This window comes from Neovison vison, chromosome 2, assembly GCF_020171115.1.
Source record: "Neovison vison isolate M4711 chromosome 2, ASM_NN_V1, whole genome shotgun sequence".
In the NCBI taxonomy this organism is placed as follows: domain Eukaryota; kingdom Metazoa; phylum Chordata; class Mammalia; order Carnivora; family Mustelidae; genus Neogale; species Neogale vison.
The window spans coordinates 152,300,934-152,318,944 of record NC_058092.1 but is presented as its reverse complement, the minus strand read 5'-3'; the positions used below and the strand labels follow the sequence as shown (position 1 = coordinate 152,318,944).

Below are 18,011 nucleotides of genomic sequence, written 5' to 3'. Positions count from 1 at the left end.
TCCAGTCACTTTCTACCTTCTGACCTCTGAATTTACAAATTGACTTCTTGTGTATTTGTGTGCCTTTTAAATTACTATCAGGATTCATAACTGAAGGAAAATGCAGGTAGTCAACAGGAACAGCAACAAAGCCTCTGGATTATTAATAATCTGGGAAGTTATGCCATAATTTCTATTTGATTGTAATCAATACTGTTGCTGACAGAGGCCTAACCGTTGGCACTGAAGGAGTTAAACAGCATCCCCCACGCCTCTCATTTCTAGAATCCCAGATGATGAAGTAGGTAAATATGTATTCCATTCATTGGTGCCTCTGACCTTGGTCTGTGACAGAGGAAAGGCGTGTCTTCTCACACTGTTCCCTATGAAGAGAAGGCAAGCAAATGAGGGTGACTCAGGACTTCTAGTGGCCTACACACGACTGAACATTTTTCTGAATGATTCCACGTACACGCTTTGGAATCAGGAAGAGAAACATTTTACTCTTCACTAACCAAATAAAACCATCTATAAATCATATGCAAAACTTTGAGTAACGAGGGACTTAAGTCTAGGAATTAAAAGGAGTTCTGTATTTTCCCTTTAACTTTTTCCCTCCTTTGGGGAATAAACAAAGACATCTGCCACATCAAGAGTCTGGTTTGTTTGGTTTTTTAACTGGAAACCGAATGCAATCATTAAAGTTTACTTTGGGAGGAGCTTTTGAAATTTTAAAAATGACTTCTGTAAGCTGCAGTCTTTTAAATTTTACTAAAAATAAAATTTAGCATTTTTAATTAAAAAAATAGTTCAACATTTCTTTTAACCTGATTACTAAATGAAACATCGTGTTGTGTATTATAAGCTATAATTAACTTATTAAGAATACAGTTTCCTGAAAACTGCCTTAAGCAGGCTAATAAAAAAAATTATTGACACACACATAGTGATGGGTCCTCCAAGTTACCAGACCACCCCTACTGAAAATATATTTGGCTACACGTTAACAGTTGCTGTTTAATTTAAAACACATAGTTTTGTGTGTACCCTATCCTCAAACTCTGTCAGATTCACAACTTCCTTTCCTAGGAGTCTGCTAAGCCATTGATCAATAAAATGAAAAGGCTGCAAACATCTAGGAACTGTCTTCCGATGTCTTGCAAATGGGTCTTGGTGCTTCCCACCTCTTATCTCTTATTTATAAATTCAGATTTCAGGACATCAATAAACCTCACACCTGGCTTTCGCTCTGACTTTATTACACAGCTTTCCAAAAGGTAGGCTGTTTTCCCCCTCTTTTGTCTTCAGTGCATTTCCTACAGCCCATCATGGCCGTTTCGTTTCAGAGCTTTCCAGAGAGGAACTCCATGTCTCGACAGCCTTTTTAATGTTGTCAGGATCTTTTCCTTCCAGTCTACAATTGCAGAGTGGCTGGCGGTACAGCAAGTTGAAAAATAAACAAGTGCTTTGGAGCTGTACTTTGTTCAGCTCTTCTCTTTATCTGTTTCCCTTATCCAGTTGCCCTTTCCCCGTTCCCTAGCACTTTTCCACCCCCCTACCATCGGTTGCCTTGTTCCGGGTCTTTTATCTCCTGTTCTTCTCCTGCAGTTCCAGTCAAACCCCAACCCCAAACCCTACACATCCTTTGGTCACACCGCCATTAGTGATGAAAACAATAGCCATTCTGAGCTTACTTTAAAAAATTAAAAAAGGCCTCAGAAAATGTTCAGTGCTCCCAATTTTATTTTTATTTAATGCTAAAAGTTAAAGAAAAAAAAAGGTACTGTAAATCTGACACATGACAGAATGCAGGTGATTTTTCCATAGCGTGACTTTAAAATATAATAATGTTGGTATCTGAGATTACACTCACTTAAGCTGACATGAGTTTCATCATATATAGAAAAAGTATCACCTTCAACTTAAAAAAAAAGTAAAGGTTAAAAGGTGGCACACTTTAAAAATACTTGGTGGCCAAGGAAAGGTATATAGTAAAAGTTGTAAACCATGTGTATGTTCTCATAACTTTTAATGTGAGGCCACATGAAAGACAGTACATCTGTTAAATTCTATAAATGTTAAAGCAAAAAAGGGAAAGCTTCAACACCCCATCCCCTAATATTTTGAGTATTAAAAGCACAGCTGAAATATTTAGGATCTGAAATCGGATACTGCCCATGTACAGTAAGTAGCTTTCTGACATTTTTATCCAGCTGTGGAGGATGTCTGCACTGCCATCAGGTACAACAAAAGATCAAACCCATGCCCCAGCGTTAACTTTTTAACTTAAGTGAATGCCAGAAAAATAACCCGGATCAACATTTTACAGCTGCAAGCCTTCCACGAAGGCCACCCAAGGGCCAGGCGGCCTCATGCAGACCTTAGTTTTTAATGGGAGTAACCTCAACACACAGCCCTTTAAAGCTATTCCTGTTCTCCCCCGCTCCCTAAACACCAGCACAGAGAAACCAGAGGTTGTCTTTTCCACAGCTGGATAGACTTATTCAAAACAGCAGGATGGTTCTTTACTAATCTTTTTAGAAAGCTTATCTGTATTGAGACTGCAAAGCATACAGATAGCTACCACGAATTAGGTCAAATGACTGATCAACTTGTAAAATCTATGAGGTCAAATTCCAGTTTATAATAAAGTGCTTAGATACACATTTATACAACAAACCATAATAGTTGAATTCTTTACACATGTCTTTATGGGCATGTAAAATTGACTCTGTGTTTCTGCAAGTGTGCATTTACATAAGAGAAACCAGTCTGATCTGAGTCATAGATGCGCCAATTAAAAAAAAAAAGTGTAACAACAAACTGGTTAATCATGCAAGTCTGTTTGTAATATAACAATGACCGGTAACATGAATTTGCACAGCATTAATAATAGGTGCCCTCATTAAAAACACTACAACAAAAATACTGTATTTGGTGCAGTATCTGATTTTCAAGTGTTAATAAACGGACCATTAAAAAATATTTGAGCAATTTAAAAAAGACAAAAACGTAACTAAAAAAGACTCCAAAGAGGGTAACAATCTCTATTTTCAAATTAAAATAGAAGCTGGGTCATAAACGATACACGTAAGTTGTAGTAGACCTTGAAGCCATGATTCAGCCTAATTATAGGGCCAAGTTACAAACACCTGAACATAAAAGGATTTAAAATAGTGTTCCTGTCAATGTTAAATCGTAACAGCACAAAAGAAAAACCAGTATCACTGTGAGACAACTATTTCTAATAACAGATGATTTATTGGTTTAAAAAAATCATTTTACTGATGCAAAATAGTAATCAAAAGAAATTAGTTTACAAAAGGTTTCTAAGAATAGTTTGAGAGGTGGGGCCTGCCTATTATTAAAACCCTTTCTTTAATTTTCACTAGTTTATCATTTTTTTTTCCAGAGGAACAGTATTATTCACTTGGTATTTCAAACACACGTAAGAAGGAAATTACAGGTTTCCTCCACCCCCATCTGGGCTGTCACTGATATGCCCACGGGCAGTCCCGGCAGCACCACGCACTGTTACTGTCATTGTACCATACTGTATTTAGCACTCACTAGAAACAGGGAGTAGGTGATAGTACCAACAGCAATAGCACTACAGGTAAATGATAAAAAACAAAACAAAACGAAACACAAAACAGAAACGAAACCAATCCCACAATCTCCAAGTTCACCTGAACTGTAACTTCTCTTGCGACTCTTTTCAAAGGAAACGACACCACCACCACCAAACAGAGCTCTGGGGTGTTTAAAAAGACAAGGTGATGCTGCAGAGGGCTCTGCTCAAAGACGGCAGTGCCATCTTGCACACGCCACCATCCATCATCACTGCCCTTCAGTCACTGAATTGTGTATTATGTAACCAACGAGCATGCAGCATTGTAATCTTACAACTGATCACGTGGGCAGTGAACAGTGGTCAACTTTGCCTTTCAAAAAAAAAAAAGAAAAATCCCCCCCTCCCCAAAACCACACAGTCCAAAAAATCTCTCAGCAGCAACTCTCAGGCAGTCATCACTATCCCAACAACTGAACTTTAAGAACAAAACAGAGAAAGACTCAAAATCTGTTTTCCTGCTACTCTGAGAGGACAATGTTTTGGGGTAAACTTGGTGACATTTCTCAGTGGCATGCTGCCCACTTCACAACAGTGCCCCCTTCGCTCATTCCATTTCCTTCTCCACCAACTGGCCTCCGGCCTGAGAGAGGGGCCAGCAGTAAGGAATAACAGACAGTAAGGCAATCTTACAATGTCAGAAAATGTATTTGGCTTTTTTTTTTTCTTTTTAAAATAAGTGCATACAAATACAGCTAGAAGCATTTCGGATTTGCCAAGTGCTCTAAAAAAGCAGCGCAAGTCACAGCCTACATTGAACGGTAACTGTCACCAGGATAATAAAGCACAAAGATATGCTAATAACATTAACAAAAGAAGAAAATGCCTTTATAAGTACATACCTTTTGTCGTCAAAAAAAAATATAGAAACACAATGTATTCAAAAAAATCAAAATTATACAGCCATGTTTATGAAGTCTACATTTCCCTTGTCTTGGATATATATATATATATGTATATATATATATATGTGTGTGTGAGTGTGTGTGTGTGTGTGTGTGTGTATATATATATATATATATATATATATATATATATGGAGATATATACACAATTCAAGCAGTTTTAGTTAAGGGTAATCATTGGGTTTTTCTGAAACCGGAAAGTCACGAGTCTCTCTCTTTTTTCACTTTCACATCTCCAGCAAGGATGGTTGCAATTTCCCCTTGCATAAAGGCCCAGGGGACATTGGAGCCCACAAGAGGGCATTTTTCCCCACTGGGACAATAGACCTCTCCACTAGCTCCCTGCTGTTTGATGCTTTGTCTGGAGCAAGGGAAGCAGAACTTGTGCGAAGGGACAGACGGGCACTGCACAAAGTGGGTGTCCTCCAGCCGCTCGTGGCAGAGGGTGCAGCATAGAGGGGCGCTGGCTGCCAGAGAAGAGTCTGGGAGGCTGGCAGGATGCACTGGCTCCAGTCCTCCTGTGCTGCCGGCCCCCTGGCCCCCCACCTCTCTGGGGCCTAGCCTTCTTTGGTTCATAGAGGACGGAGAGGGTGGACTGCTGCTATTCCTCCTGGTAGTGGAGTGAACCTGGTTGGCATCCTTCGAGGCATGACTGCCCCCTGCATTGTCTGCCACTAAGATCAGGGCTGCCATGGGCGACTGGCCGTTCTGAGCCGCTTCAGGCGGTGTGGTCCGGTTGGAATGAGGTGAGGCAGTGGGTGGTGGTGGAGACACAAAAGAGGATGTAGGAGTAATGGGGATCTTGAGCCCTTCTGTGGGTGTGGACAGCCATGGCTGTGCCTCTCCATTGATCTTAGGGGGCCCGACTTCACCTTCTGGTTCTGGAGAAGGCTTTCTTTTCCTCGCTGTTCTTGCAACTGGCAGGAGGAGAAAAGAAAAGGGAAAAAACAAAAACAAAATAAACGGATGTGCACCGAAAAGGACGGTTCTTTTACTAACACAAGACTCACTAAATAATTTGTTCTCTCAAAGCCTGTACAGAAAATCTCACATGAATTTCCAGTGCACGTGCAACTCACAACACTTAAAACTCACGGGGCTCTGGGGCAGGATTTTAAAAGGCCACAGAACACAGCACCTATGCAACGGCCTGTTTCTACACAAGCATGCATGTACCCAGGCTGAACTGTGCACACTATCGTCAACATCCCCCAACAGGTTAAAAGGTGGCTGGTGCCCTCACGCTCCCATCCAAGAATGTGCTGGGAAAGGAAAACCCTGTGTCAGTGCCTATCAGCCCAGTCTGACTCATCTCTGTTGTGCTGCTTCAGCACAGGAACACGTTGCCACTAAGCACTGGTTCCGCCTCAGGCAGATCAGGAAGTTGGGTGTTTGTTGTTTCTGGGCTGGGGTAGAATGGTGAATGGAAAGAACACCCCCCTCCTCTGCTCTGCGCCCCCCTTTCTCCCCTAGGGCCCTCGCTCCACAGCCGCCCCTACCTGCTTTAGACCCGTTGGCCCCGTTGGCCTCGAAACCCAACAACCTGCCTGCAGTCAGGGCCGGCTCCTTCTTAAACTTGCTCTCGAAGGGCCCCGAGTGGCCGTGCTGGTGCAGCGCCAGCAGCGTGTCTCGCACGGTCTTGGGTCGGTTGACCCAGTCCTGCTCTCCGGGCCCGCGGCCTTTGCTAGCGCCCTCGGCGCCCAGCTCGGTGGCGCCGGCCGCGGTGGCCAGGCTGTCGGCCGCGCCGCGATGCGAGGGCGGCGGCGGCTGCTTCTCCTTGGCCGCAGCCTCGCGCTGCTCGTGCTCCACCGCCGCGCTGCTGGACACGGACGCCGGCCGCTTGTGCGAGCTCAGTTCGGCGGGCTGCGCCGAGCCCAGGCCGGCGGCCGCGGCCCCGGACACCGCGGCCAGCGAGGCGGCGGCGCGGCCGCTGAGGCCGAGCGCGGCGGGGAGCGGCGTGGCGGAGCCGTTCATGAGCGGCACCAGGGTGGGCGGCACAGCGTGCCCGCGCCGCGGGTTCGGGCTCTGGCGGTTCAGCTCCGGGGGCTCCTCCAGCTTGGAGAAGCCGTTGGGCACCAGGATGCCGTTCACGGGCGGCGGCTGCGGCGTCGGCGGCTGGGCCAGGCCCGCAGCCGGGCGGCTGCCGCCAAAGTCGGAGCCTAGGCGCGGGGGCCGCTCGGCGGCGGCCGCCAGGGGGTAGCGCTCCAGGGCCTGCGGGGCGCGCGGGGCGGCCTCGGGGCCGCCGTGACCCAGCTGCTGCTGCTGCAGGAGGATGTCCTTGGCCGAAAGCGGCGGCGGCTTGGCGGCGGCAGGGGTCGCGGCGCCGGGCGGGGAGCGGCCCTCCGGGAAGCAGCCGTGCGCCCGCTTGAGCTGTCGCGCCGTCTCGATGACGAACTCAACGCGGTCGGCGCCCTCGTAGTTGACGCAGCCGCGGCACACAGGCTCGGTGAAGTCCCAGATCATGGCCCAGGGCATGCGGGGCAGGTCACACAGGTAGCACGACTGCCGCCGGGACGCGGCCGCCACCGCCACCGCCGCGGCCATGTCCGAGGAGCCCGCGGCGCTGGAGGTGGAGGAGGAGGAGGAGGCGGAGGAGGAGGGGGCGCCGCCGCTCCCCGCCGGCACCACGCGCGCCCTCCTCCCCCCCCAACCCCGCGTCTCCCCCACCAGCGGCGGCGGCGGCCGCAGAGGCGGCGGCGGCGGCGGCAAAGCCCGCGAAGGCTCGGCGCCCGCGCAGCGCCCCCGGGGCACGAGGGGCGGCGGGCGCGGGGCGAGGGGCTGCAGCCGCGGCAGCACGTCCCCCCGGCCGGCGCGGGCGCGGGCGGGCGGCGGGGGCGGCGCGGCGCGGCGGGCGCGGCGGCGGCGGCGGGAGCTCGGCCGGGGCCGCGGCCGGCCTCCAGACCGGGGCGAAGACGGGCCGCGCGGGCGCGGGGGGAGCGCAGCAGGTCGCGGCGGCGGCCGGCGCGGAGTGCGGGGCGGGGGGCGGGGAGGCCGGGGGGGCGGGGGGCGGGGGGGCGGCCGCCGGGGCAGGCTCAGCCCGAGCGGCGGGGCATGCCGCGCCGAGGCGGCGGCAGCAGCCGGACGGCGTGGAGCACGGGCGCGGCGCGGGCCACGGGTCGCTCCGCTGTTCTCTCACAGCTCCCGGCGTCGCCGCTCTCCAGCGCCCGCGTCAGCGCCCAGCCCGCCTCTGCTCCGCCGCCGCCGTCGCTGCTGCTGCTGCCGCCGCGGCCGCTCCACTTCTACAGACTTGATTCTTCGACAGCCTCGCACGGCGCCTGCGCGGGCCCCCTCCCCTCGCGCGCGCGCCCGCCCTCCCCCGCGCCCGCGCCCTACCCCTCCCCCCGCGCGGGGAGAGAACGAGCGCTGCCGGGAGAGCCGGCTCCGAGGCGCCCGCCCGCGGGTCAGCGCCGCCCGAGTGCGCCGCGGCCGGTGTCCCCGAGGGGAAGGCGGCGCGGCCGTTCCAACGCTCGGCTGCCTCCACTACTCGGTCCCCATTCCTCCCCTCCAGGACGTTTGGGCCAAATCGCACTAGTGCTAGTGTTTTCAAAAGCCCCTCGGTGACTGGCGCTGTCAGTCTCGAGAGCGGGGACTGTCAGTGTGGCGTGGCTCAGTTCTGTTTCTGAGTTACGTGTGGACTCACACTGGGCGCTTGCACACTCGCACCCGTCGGGACGCACGCGCGCGCCGCGGTGCCCTAAGTTTCACGAACGGCGGAGTCTGCGCCCGGGGCCGCGTCCGCACGCCGATCGGCCGAGGCCCGGGGACCCTCGCCAGCCTCAGCCCCGCCCTCCCCAACTCCTCCGCAGTGGCCCGCCCTGCCGAGCCGGGACCGGCGGGTGGGGGTGGTCCTCGCGGCGCCGGCAGACCCCGCCGCCTCCTGTCGGACCGCGCGGGTGGCGCGTGACGTGGGCGCAGAGCCGCGGGCCCGCGTGCGCGGCCGCCGCCGAGTGCGCACGCTCCGTTCGGACGTGAGTCGGCGCCCCTGGCACTGGCGGCCTCATTGAACGAATGCACATTCCAGGGATCCGGGGTCTACGGCCGGCGCGGTCGCGTCACCGCGCAGGCTCCGCCCCCTCCGGCGACAGAAGGCCTCCGGGCCCCGCCCTCGGGACCAAACTTGGGCTGGAGGGGGCGCGGGCGCCCGGCTCCGCGCGCGCCGTGGGTTGGCCGGCTGGCCGGCCGGGGGGTTGCGCGGGGCCGGGCCGGGCCATCGGCGGAATTCCCCGGCGCCGTCGTGGGGCGGGACCGACGGCGTGGCCCGGGCCCGGGGGTCCCCGGTGGGCGCGGACCCGCCTGGCGTGAAGGCGGGGCGCGGCCGCAGAGCCCGCTGGGCCCGCAGCGCTGTGCCGGTGCTGGCGGCTGCGGGCCGTGCCCGGACTGAAGTGAGTGCTCGAGTGTCCCACTTTTATTGGGAGGAGGAGCTGCTGTGTGCTATGGTGAATCGCTTCTGGCCGGTCTTAGTCTTACTGACTAACAGACGCGGCTTAGTCACTGTCAGTGGGGACCCAGACACCTCGGCTCTGCACGGGCGGCCCTTCGGAGCTGCTTTTGTTGGAAAACAGGCCCGCAGCGCCCGCTGAGACGGGACCGGGCTGGCCCCGTGTGGGAAGAGCAGGGTACTCATTACACTATCTTGCCTACCACTGGGTCGGTAGGTGGAGAGAGAAAAAAATCCTGCTGACGTTTCTCTGTAGTTGTTGCTGTTGAAAATGCCAGGTTGCTTCAAAGGACTAACCACAAGGAAGAGGAAAAACACCCTTAGCGAAATAGTGGAGGGAGCTGCCTCAGCAGCATGAAGAAACCTGTTCCAAAGTGGCGCAGAAAACGTAATGCCAGGCCCAGATGTTTTTACAGGCCAATCCTGCATGTCTTCTCCTGGGGATTTCCAGAGAAGATGTGCTTGCCGTCGAGGTCTCCCCATCTGGTCCCGGGTCTTGCTTGCAATGGCAGTCCTGCCTCACCCTCCTCTAGCAGGGGGCACTGGACATGCCCAGTTCCTTCCCTGGAGCAACTGGTGCCAGTGGGTTTGGTCACTCCCGATACCTGCCGTCTGGAGCCTCTTTCAGGACCTGTCCCTCTGGTCACTCTCCAGAGAGACCCTGTGCCACTCATTATAGCACGTGACTTCTCTCTCAGAGCCACTGCCCGAAGTGGACGAGGTCTGGGCTTTGTGCTGCAGACAAACTAGCCATCTGGACACACCCAAGACATGCCCCCCACCCCAGACAGTCACTGGAAGATTAAAAAACAAAAAACCCACCCTGTTTTAGAGCCCTGGCGTCATTATACTCCTTTACCTGCAAGCTGGTACTGAAATACCCTCAAGGGAAAGCTTGCCATTCTATCCCAAAATAGAAACACCAAGATACAAATTCTGCCTTGAGAGGGACTAAGTAAGGATTCTTGTAGAATGGAGCTTTTCTTCTCCAAATGAAGGGCATTTCCTTTTTATTTTACACTAGGAGTTTAATGTCGATGTAACTTCCCTAATGAAATACCTGCTGGAGAATGTAGAGGCTATTTTAGTTCTGGTCTCCCTTGCCATAAAAGGCTCTGGGATCAAGGGGGTTAAGGTTGACCCTGGATCCTGGACAGCAATTCCTTATATTGTATCAAAAGTCTTTCATGCTGCCTGGCCTTTCATGTAGCTCCTAAGCAGCTTTATCGATCTATGCTAAGTAAACATAGCTTTGTTTTCGTCTTCCACCCTCCGCCCTCCCTCCCGGCACAGACTGGAGTTGGATCCCTTCCAAAGCGGCTGCTGCAGCTTCAAGAGCCGCCTCCTCCACACACAGAAGCAGGGCTTCTAGGGTGAGGCAATGCGTCTGCAATTCGCAGAGACAAGGCAGGAATTGTAATTGTAGTTCATCATGTGATGACTTATGAAAGAGGAAGTTGGTATGTTTTAGTCACGTAGACTCTGCCCTCTTGCTTAAGGCTGCAGGTCCTTTCAGAAGAGCATTATGATCTTCTTTGCCACTCAAGAGTCAAGGTTACCAGGTTGGCTGCAGGGATCTCCTGCACATTCATACGTGGACAGGCAGGTGGAAGCCGCAGGAAGGGTTGGTGGGGCAGTGGGTTGGGGCTGGTTTTAAGCAGATTGCTGAAATACTGGAATTTGTCTCAAGAACTAAAGAAAACATTCTACGGGGAACACCTCTGCCGAGATTAGATGAAGCAACAGTCCTTTCCAGCTCTAATTTCTAAGATTTTTTGAAAAATATAAAAATCATCCACAGTTTAGGAGCAAAAGGAAAGCCGTTTATTATGATACCATCAAAAAGCAGGAATAAGGGAAGTGATCGGATGTTTAACCAAAGGGAGCAGTTCTAAGCAATAGCTCGATGGGTGGAAGGAATCTGCTCTCTCCACACTGTAATTTACATGGGCTCCCACCTGTGAGCATTAGACATCTAAAATCTGAACCGTCCCGGAGCTTACTCCAGTGGAGATGCTGTGGTTAACATACCACAGCGCTGTACTGACAGTCCACAGGGCAATGTAAAGAAAAAAAAAAAAAAAAGGTTCCTTTCAGAGGACCCTGAGGGAATTCTGCCCTAAGGACATGCAGCTGGGGGAGGGTTGCAACGTGTGTGCTGTCCACGAGGTGGTATTCCTGGAGGCTTGTGAGTTCATGCACTTCACCCTATATTCACATGTGGAATCACAGCCTTCATTCTTCAGAGCGCAGTTTCTATTAATAGCGTGATGTTGCAACCATACTAGAGCTTCTTAAACTCTGACCCCAGCATATTTGGAGGAGGAGGGAAAAAGGCAGCCTGTGTGTCATTTGGGATTCTGTGGATAACATCCTCAGCTCCTTGTACTTGGACAAAACTGCCATAAGATTGAAGAGTGCATGTGCTACTCAGGGCTTTTCTACTTAAAAAAAAAAAAAAGTTATAAATAAGTACTTGAACAGACCTGTTTACATGAATACGTCTGTACACGCTATGGAGAGTTGTGACACAAATGAACCTTCTGTCATAGATAGAAGAGCCTTTCTTCTAAGTAGTGGCATTTTATGAGACAGTTCTACTGGTTTTCAAATTGCAAATACAGTTTTTTAGAAATACTTTCCCTCTGTGTGACCTCTCCCTGTAGCTTGCCTCCCCTGTGCACAGAAAGCATTCGGATATTAAGGAGATTTTTGCATGTGGGGGAGATAAACTCTCTGTGGAGGGTCTAAGAATCAGGCCAAATAAAATCACAGGAGCTCTTAATCACTCACATATTATACACAGAAGCTGTTAGTCACCAGTCTATGTGTAAACATATGTATAGTTCCCCGTTTAGAGTAAAAATTGGGGTCTTGATGTAGGCTAACTACTTACTGTGTCAGAATTTAAAGCGCTAAGTGAAAAATACAGACAAAGGAGAGATTGAGGTCACACACTCGCTCAGTCTGCAAGGAAATTTGTAGGGGAACTGGAAGGGATTCAACAGCCATTTGCTGCCAGAACCCTGCTATTGACTTTTTGGAAAGAGCATGATGAAATGTACTTTTCTGGAAAAATGTCTGAATGTGGGTTTAACGGATATTTAAGACACTCACCAAAATCCTTTAAAAGATATCACTGGGAAGATGCTGACACAATAGTGAACTAACCTCAAGGATAATGTTTGAAAATATTAAGAAGGTGAATTAGCTTACCTACTTAAAATGTGACTTTCCTGCATACACGTTCAGTAGTAAGGGGACTGAAAAAATGAAAGATGTTACAATTCTAAAAGGTTAAGGATAATATAATTGTCTTGTGTTTATTATATGTTTATTATACCTTTCATATGGACATTCAAAAAAGATATTTCAACCGTGAATTTTATTATCTTGTCATCCTTTTTCAGAAACAGAAACCTAAGGTATTGAAAGATTGAGTGATTTGCCTACAGTAGAATTAACGGTGAGTGTCAGAACTGAAATCCAGGTATGAGTCCTGTTGTCTAATGATACAGTCTAGAAGATTCTACTTGCATTTTGAATTAAAAAAAAATCACGTAAGCACAGTATAGAAAACTAGCAAGGGAGTTTTTTATATATATATATTTTATAAAAGAATGCCAATCAGTGGGAAAATTTGCCCTTTACCAATGGGGTTTCAATAACCTGTTCTGGTTATTTTGTGAGTGTTAACAAAGAAAAATTTTTTTTTTTAAGATTTTATTTATTTATTTGACAGAGAAATCACAAGTAGACGGAGAGGCAGGCAGAGAGAGAGAGAGGAGGAAGCAGGCTCCCTGCTGAGCAGAGAGCCCGATGCGGGACTCGATCCCAGGACCCTGAGATCATGACTTGAGCCGAAGGCAGCGGTTTTAACCCACTGAGCCATCCAGGCGCCCAACAAAGAGAATATTAAGATGCGCCAATCTCTATCTATATTTATAGGGAAAAAAAGCAATTCTAAGATAGTTCACAGGACATGCAAGCAAAGAACAGCAAACAGTCACAACAGATAGAGGGAGATGGTAGAGATGAGGGATAGTTACCGCTATGCTGTGCCTGGTATGGGACTCCTTAAATAGCAAGCTATTTTGTGCTGGTCTTTATGAACCTTAGATTAAAATCAATGTTGGTGGTAAGATAAGAGACTTCCATTCTGGGATTTAGTCGGGTAAGGATATGGTTTGGGCAGTCACCAAATTGGAATAGTGCACCTCTAGATCCTTATAACATGTTTCCTTGAGAACAAAAAGCAAAATCCCATCCTATTAATAGGATTCCAATCCTGGCTACTTTGCACTCAGACAAATAAATACAAGGGGCTAGGGGGCCCTGAAAAGAAAAAAGAAAAAAAAAAGCGAAGTCAGATATTCCATAGCATTCCATGGTTATAAAGGGCTTATGCGAAGCAAAATGATCTCAACTTATTCCAAATAGACCTTCATTGTCATTGTTTGTAATCCTCACGAAAAAGAAGTGAGCCAGTGTGAACTAGACTGACTTTCTCTTGACAAGCTGAAAACATATTTTATAAAAGAATGCCAATCAGTGGGAAAATTTGCCCTTTACCAATGGGGTTTCAATAACCTGTTCTGGTGGCTTACTTGCTCTCGTCTAATGTGTTTAGAAACAAAGAAGAAGAAGAAGTTCCAGTCCAAGATGGCAATGTAGGAAGACCCTGAACTTATCCCCTCCATGTAACACACTAAATTATACCTATTTCTGGAATAGTCCTTCCCAAAGAAGCACTAAGGGCCCACCCAACAGCTTCTCCACATCAAAGGATAGAATAGGGGGAAAAAACATAATATTGTCATTTAAAACAATTATTTTATGTGTATAGGTGATATTCTAATTATACCCAAAGATCTAAATATTTAACAGTAAAATTATTTCTCCATTTTGTGTGTGTGTGTGGTCAGTTTTATGTACAGAGGAGACACAGAAGGCTCCCTGCAGAAGGAAAAAAGGAAGAAAAACTTAAAAGACTCATCATGGGCTGTAATTTATTAATTGGAGTAAGTGTGCATTAGCACATCTGCTCCTGTGCCCACATGGCAATGCCTCTTTGCCAAGGGGAGTGCAGAATCATCGAGACAATCCAGATTCACGCTCAGAACTGAGTTGACACAGAGAAGAAGAAAGCCAAACTTGTCTTCAGAACAGACAGCCCGAGTTTGTGCCCTGCCGAAAGACCACCGGTGGACAGAAATAGAGAAAAAGATTTCCTATTGCGACTGCATAAATATAGTGTGTTTACTAAAAAGCTGGTCACAGCTAAAATGCAAGTACGGATGAACTTTGATGGACTTGTTGGCCTGCCTTGTCAGCCCTTCCAGCAAATTCCTTAGTGAGGAAACCGGTCTGAAAACTTGCCTGGGAACTTCACACATGGGAACTTCCTAGGGGCTATCTCTTAGCATTTCAGAGATAGTTAGATTTTGAACATTTTTCAGATTGCTTTTATTCCACTACCTATCGATCTGCCTACATTTGCATTAACAGATCAATTCGTTCTTCTTCACCATGACTAAGACGTCATGTCTGCTCACTTTATCAATTTATTGGAGCACCAGGGAAATGAAGACTTTGCTGTAAACAACCGCCAGAATCCACGTTTCCCGGACTGCAGTTCTTTCTTTAGCCCACTGGTGGGCTACCTCCTATTTCTGTTTTCTTCCCAGGTTCTTTTTTTACATACATGTAAATACCCACATAAGAAGTGAGTGAGGAACCATAGGTTCTGTTCACACACCCAGCAGATCACCTGAGGCAGGTCACTTGGACACCCTGGGCCTGGCGTTTTTCTCTACTGGGAGATGAGACGCTGAACTCGATGCCATTTCCACCCAGACCCTTCCCACGGTGCGCAATTTCATTGGCATACAGGGGACTCTGACAAACCCAAGCCCCACATTCTTCTGACACACGTGGCATCACTAAACAATGCATAGGAGTGACCAGTGAGCGTCTGCCCATGATTTGGGGGGCGTGGTGCCATCGAAATAAAAGTTGTGATGTCATGTGGCTACCAGATTATCCCATCATCTAACATTATGTCTGCTTGGTCTGGGCTCTGATCCCAAGCTAAGAGTGTCTAAGCCACGGTCTGTACTTAGTTTAAGTTAGCCAGGGCAAAAGCATCTGTATCTGTATCAGCATTAATATGCCCAATTGAAGTGTCTCAAGGCTTAATGGAAAATATTTATTTCCACAAGAGACCGCTTTATTTTAAATATATTTATATATCTTAATATATACATATATATGGCAAAGATTATGTATATATGTATATACTTCATATAAAATGGGCAAAGATTCAATATCTATTGACAGCCCCTTCAGAAGACTCAAGAGGACCTCAGTTGAGTAAAACGAAAAACTGTTCCATACCCTGACAGGCATTTGGCTGGATAGATCAGCAGGATGTGGAAACTTGTTTTGAGGGTTTTTTTGGTATTCTCACCCAGGATTCCTCTGCTTAATAGCAGGGCGGCTTCTCTGCTGGCTGTATACTGAATTTATAAAGGATGTTGGGGGAGATAAGTTCTAGGAATCCTTGTGTTTTAAATTTGTTACCTATAGTGAAGTATTACATTCATAACGTTCTGTTTGTGTTTCGTTTATTTGACTCTGATTATGACAAAACCCTAATGACGTTGCTGAAGTTCTGTATACTTCAAAAATGGTGTTGGTGGGAAGCACTTATGTGTGGGCGTATCAACTATTTTTCTAAAACCAAAAAAGAGCCATCCATATTCCTTGCTTTTCATATTAAAAAATTACTCAATATATTTGAAAATGAGTGTCCCAGAATCAGACTTCCAGATTCCATGAATTCAGAGTGTGGAAAAGGAGAAGCAGCCCCTTTTAGCTGTAACAGGAGACATTCTTTTAAAAGCCTGGAATGCTGAAGCCCTCTTATACTGAAAACATGTCAGGACATGCCTTTTTGGGATGCTGTCAAGTGGTTTAGGCTCAGAATTCTACATTCCATACTTTTGAAGTTGTTTTCTGTTGGCAGACGACCTCTTGATTATTTTCATGTGGTGGGTGTTCAGGCCAACCTCTCTGGTTCCCCATAATTAACTACCCCCCCCCGAAAAAAACCAGCCCCCAAACCTCTACCCTGTCAAGTGTCCATATTTTAGTATACAGTTATGGGTCGTGTCAGTGCTGGGCTTATGACGGTCAATCCTATGAGCTTTGTCACAGTTCGTCACAAAAGTCAGTTCCAAATCAGGTAGGCATGACCTAGAGCACTTTATCTTCCAATGCTCCTTCCACTTTTTGAGTAGTGTCACCATGTTAAGGAATGAAAAATTACTGTTGCAAAAAAGTTTTCACCTTTAAGGAGCTGTCATTTCCCTAGTAAAATCAAGTAGCAATTCCCATTCACCTTGGCTCGTTTTGGGGTCAAGGCTGGGAACGGGTTAGTGGACAGATAGACAAAGGAACTGGTGACCGGTGTCTGTCCTGACTCAGAGAGGTGCAGCTGCCCCCTGGTGCAGGAGAGACCAGTTCAGCGCAAACCAGTTCTACCGCTCCACAGAACCCCTGTTTTCTAGGAAGTTGTGATTCATGGGTTGGAGAGCGACACTACAGTCTAGTACCTTGTACAGCATGAACCTAGTTAAATTAAAAATGAATGCTCCCCCCCCAACCCCGTCTCCCCAGCCACCAAGAATTCATTTCATAGGTGCTTCTGTTTGTGGCTCCCAAACAAAGGTAGCCCAACTTAAAACACGTCACCATCTGCCTTATTATAGAAGACACGTCAGTAGATGTTTTGATATTTCTCGTTCGTGAGCAGCTTTCTCAACATGCCCCCAAATGGAGAGGTGTAATCTTGAGTGATGGTTTAAAAAAAAAGAAAATAGTAAGTCTCATCTCATTTCACTTTGTGGGAATTAGTTCTTAATTGTCTGTTTTATTGGGAAATTTCCCAGAGATTTATACACTATGAGAAACGAGTCTGGAAGAAGCCAAACAGGACAGACGTAATAGTCGAGTTCTTTGAAAACATTTCATCTTGCAGACCAAGACTACAACTTGGAAATCATTTTTATGCTTTTATTATGGTATATCCATCATGATATTTTAGGTGAAGCCAACAGAGCCAGCATAAGGAAGAAAAGCAGTTCTCTCTTCAAGCTTTGCAGAGGTAGCATAATTTAAATAATTCTATGGTGGAGTTTCAACACCTCCCATTGAGCACCGTTGTTTACGAAGTAAGAACAGTAATCCTCATGTAAAAAAGGTGGTATTGCTACCCGAGACAGCAGATGGTGTTATTAAATACACAGGCAAAGTCTAAGGTCATAAGGAACTAACAATTAACCAGAAATACGATCTGTCACAGTCGTTTAATGGGTAACCTACCAGATATATGCCACTTGCATTATCGTGAGCGTTGCGGGGTTCGTCGTCAAGCTTCTGAGCGGTTACACAATCAGTTTGGAAATACTGTGAGGATATTCTCATTTAAGCATTTAGTGATAAACTAGAAAGAAAGTGAACATCGGAGTGATTTCCTCATAATCTTGCTTTCTGTTGCCTACTTTTTAAAAATACTTTACCGTTTCAGATTGCACGACTTCACAGCTCTCCCTGAAGGTGATTGGTCTACTCAAGCTAACCCGTGTCAAGATTCTGGATTTTGTGCTGCTAATTTGAGTTGCTTCTTCATTAGGCTTCTTCACATTACTGTAGATATTATTTTTGCCCCGGCAGATTTCACAGTGATGTGAAAAGATAGGGCCGTAAATGGCAGTTGCAAACAGGGGAGCAGCCTGAAACCAGGAGGGTGGGGAGCAGGGAGTAGAAGGCAAAGTGTAGCCCAGCACTTACCAGTACACAATGCGGGCACAATTACAATCTGGAAGTGGACTCAATTTTTATTATAAATCAAATACAAACACATCAATAAAGTAAGATCTTTACACGGACAGCCCACTTCCTTATGAGGGTTTTCCTAGGAGGATTTGCCACAAAGAATGTGTGCACAGTTTCCTGTTCAATTAGGCTTTGGAGGCTGAAGCACTGAATTCTAAAT

General features: G+C 47.8%; 1 protein-coding gene and 1 long non-coding RNA gene across 3 annotated transcripts; one reads left to right on the top strand and one right to left on the bottom strand.

The window, feature by feature from the left end:
- Nucleotides 1-1,704: 1,704 nt before the first annotated feature.
- On the bottom strand, nt 1,705-7,270 carry IRF2BP2 (interferon regulatory factor 2 binding protein 2). 2 transcript variants are annotated; one of them, XM_044239340.1, is made up of 2 exons: nt 6,063-7,270; nt 1,705-5,432 (listed from the first exon to the last, which is right to left on the bottom strand). In XM_044239340.1, the coding sequence occupies exons 1-2, from the start codon at nt 7,057-7,059 to the stop codon at nt 4,717-4,719; spliced, it is 1,713 nt and encodes a 570-aa protein (XP_044095275.1). In that variant the 5' UTR covers nt 7,060-7,270; the 3' UTR covers nt 1,705-4,716. The 2 variants fall into 2 exon arrangements, with proteins under 2 accessions (XP_044095275.1, XP_044095274.1); XM_044239339.1 differs by having other exon boundaries at nt 6,015-7,268.
- Nucleotides 7,271-10,347: 3,077 nt separating this feature from the next.
- LOC122900582 lies at nt 10,348-15,565 on the top strand. Its single transcript, XR_006383271.1, has 2 exons — nt 10,348-12,419; nt 13,879-15,565. It is a non-coding gene; the product is annotated as an uncharacterized LOC122900582 (long non-coding RNA).
- Nucleotides 15,566-18,011: the final 2,446 nt, after the last annotated feature.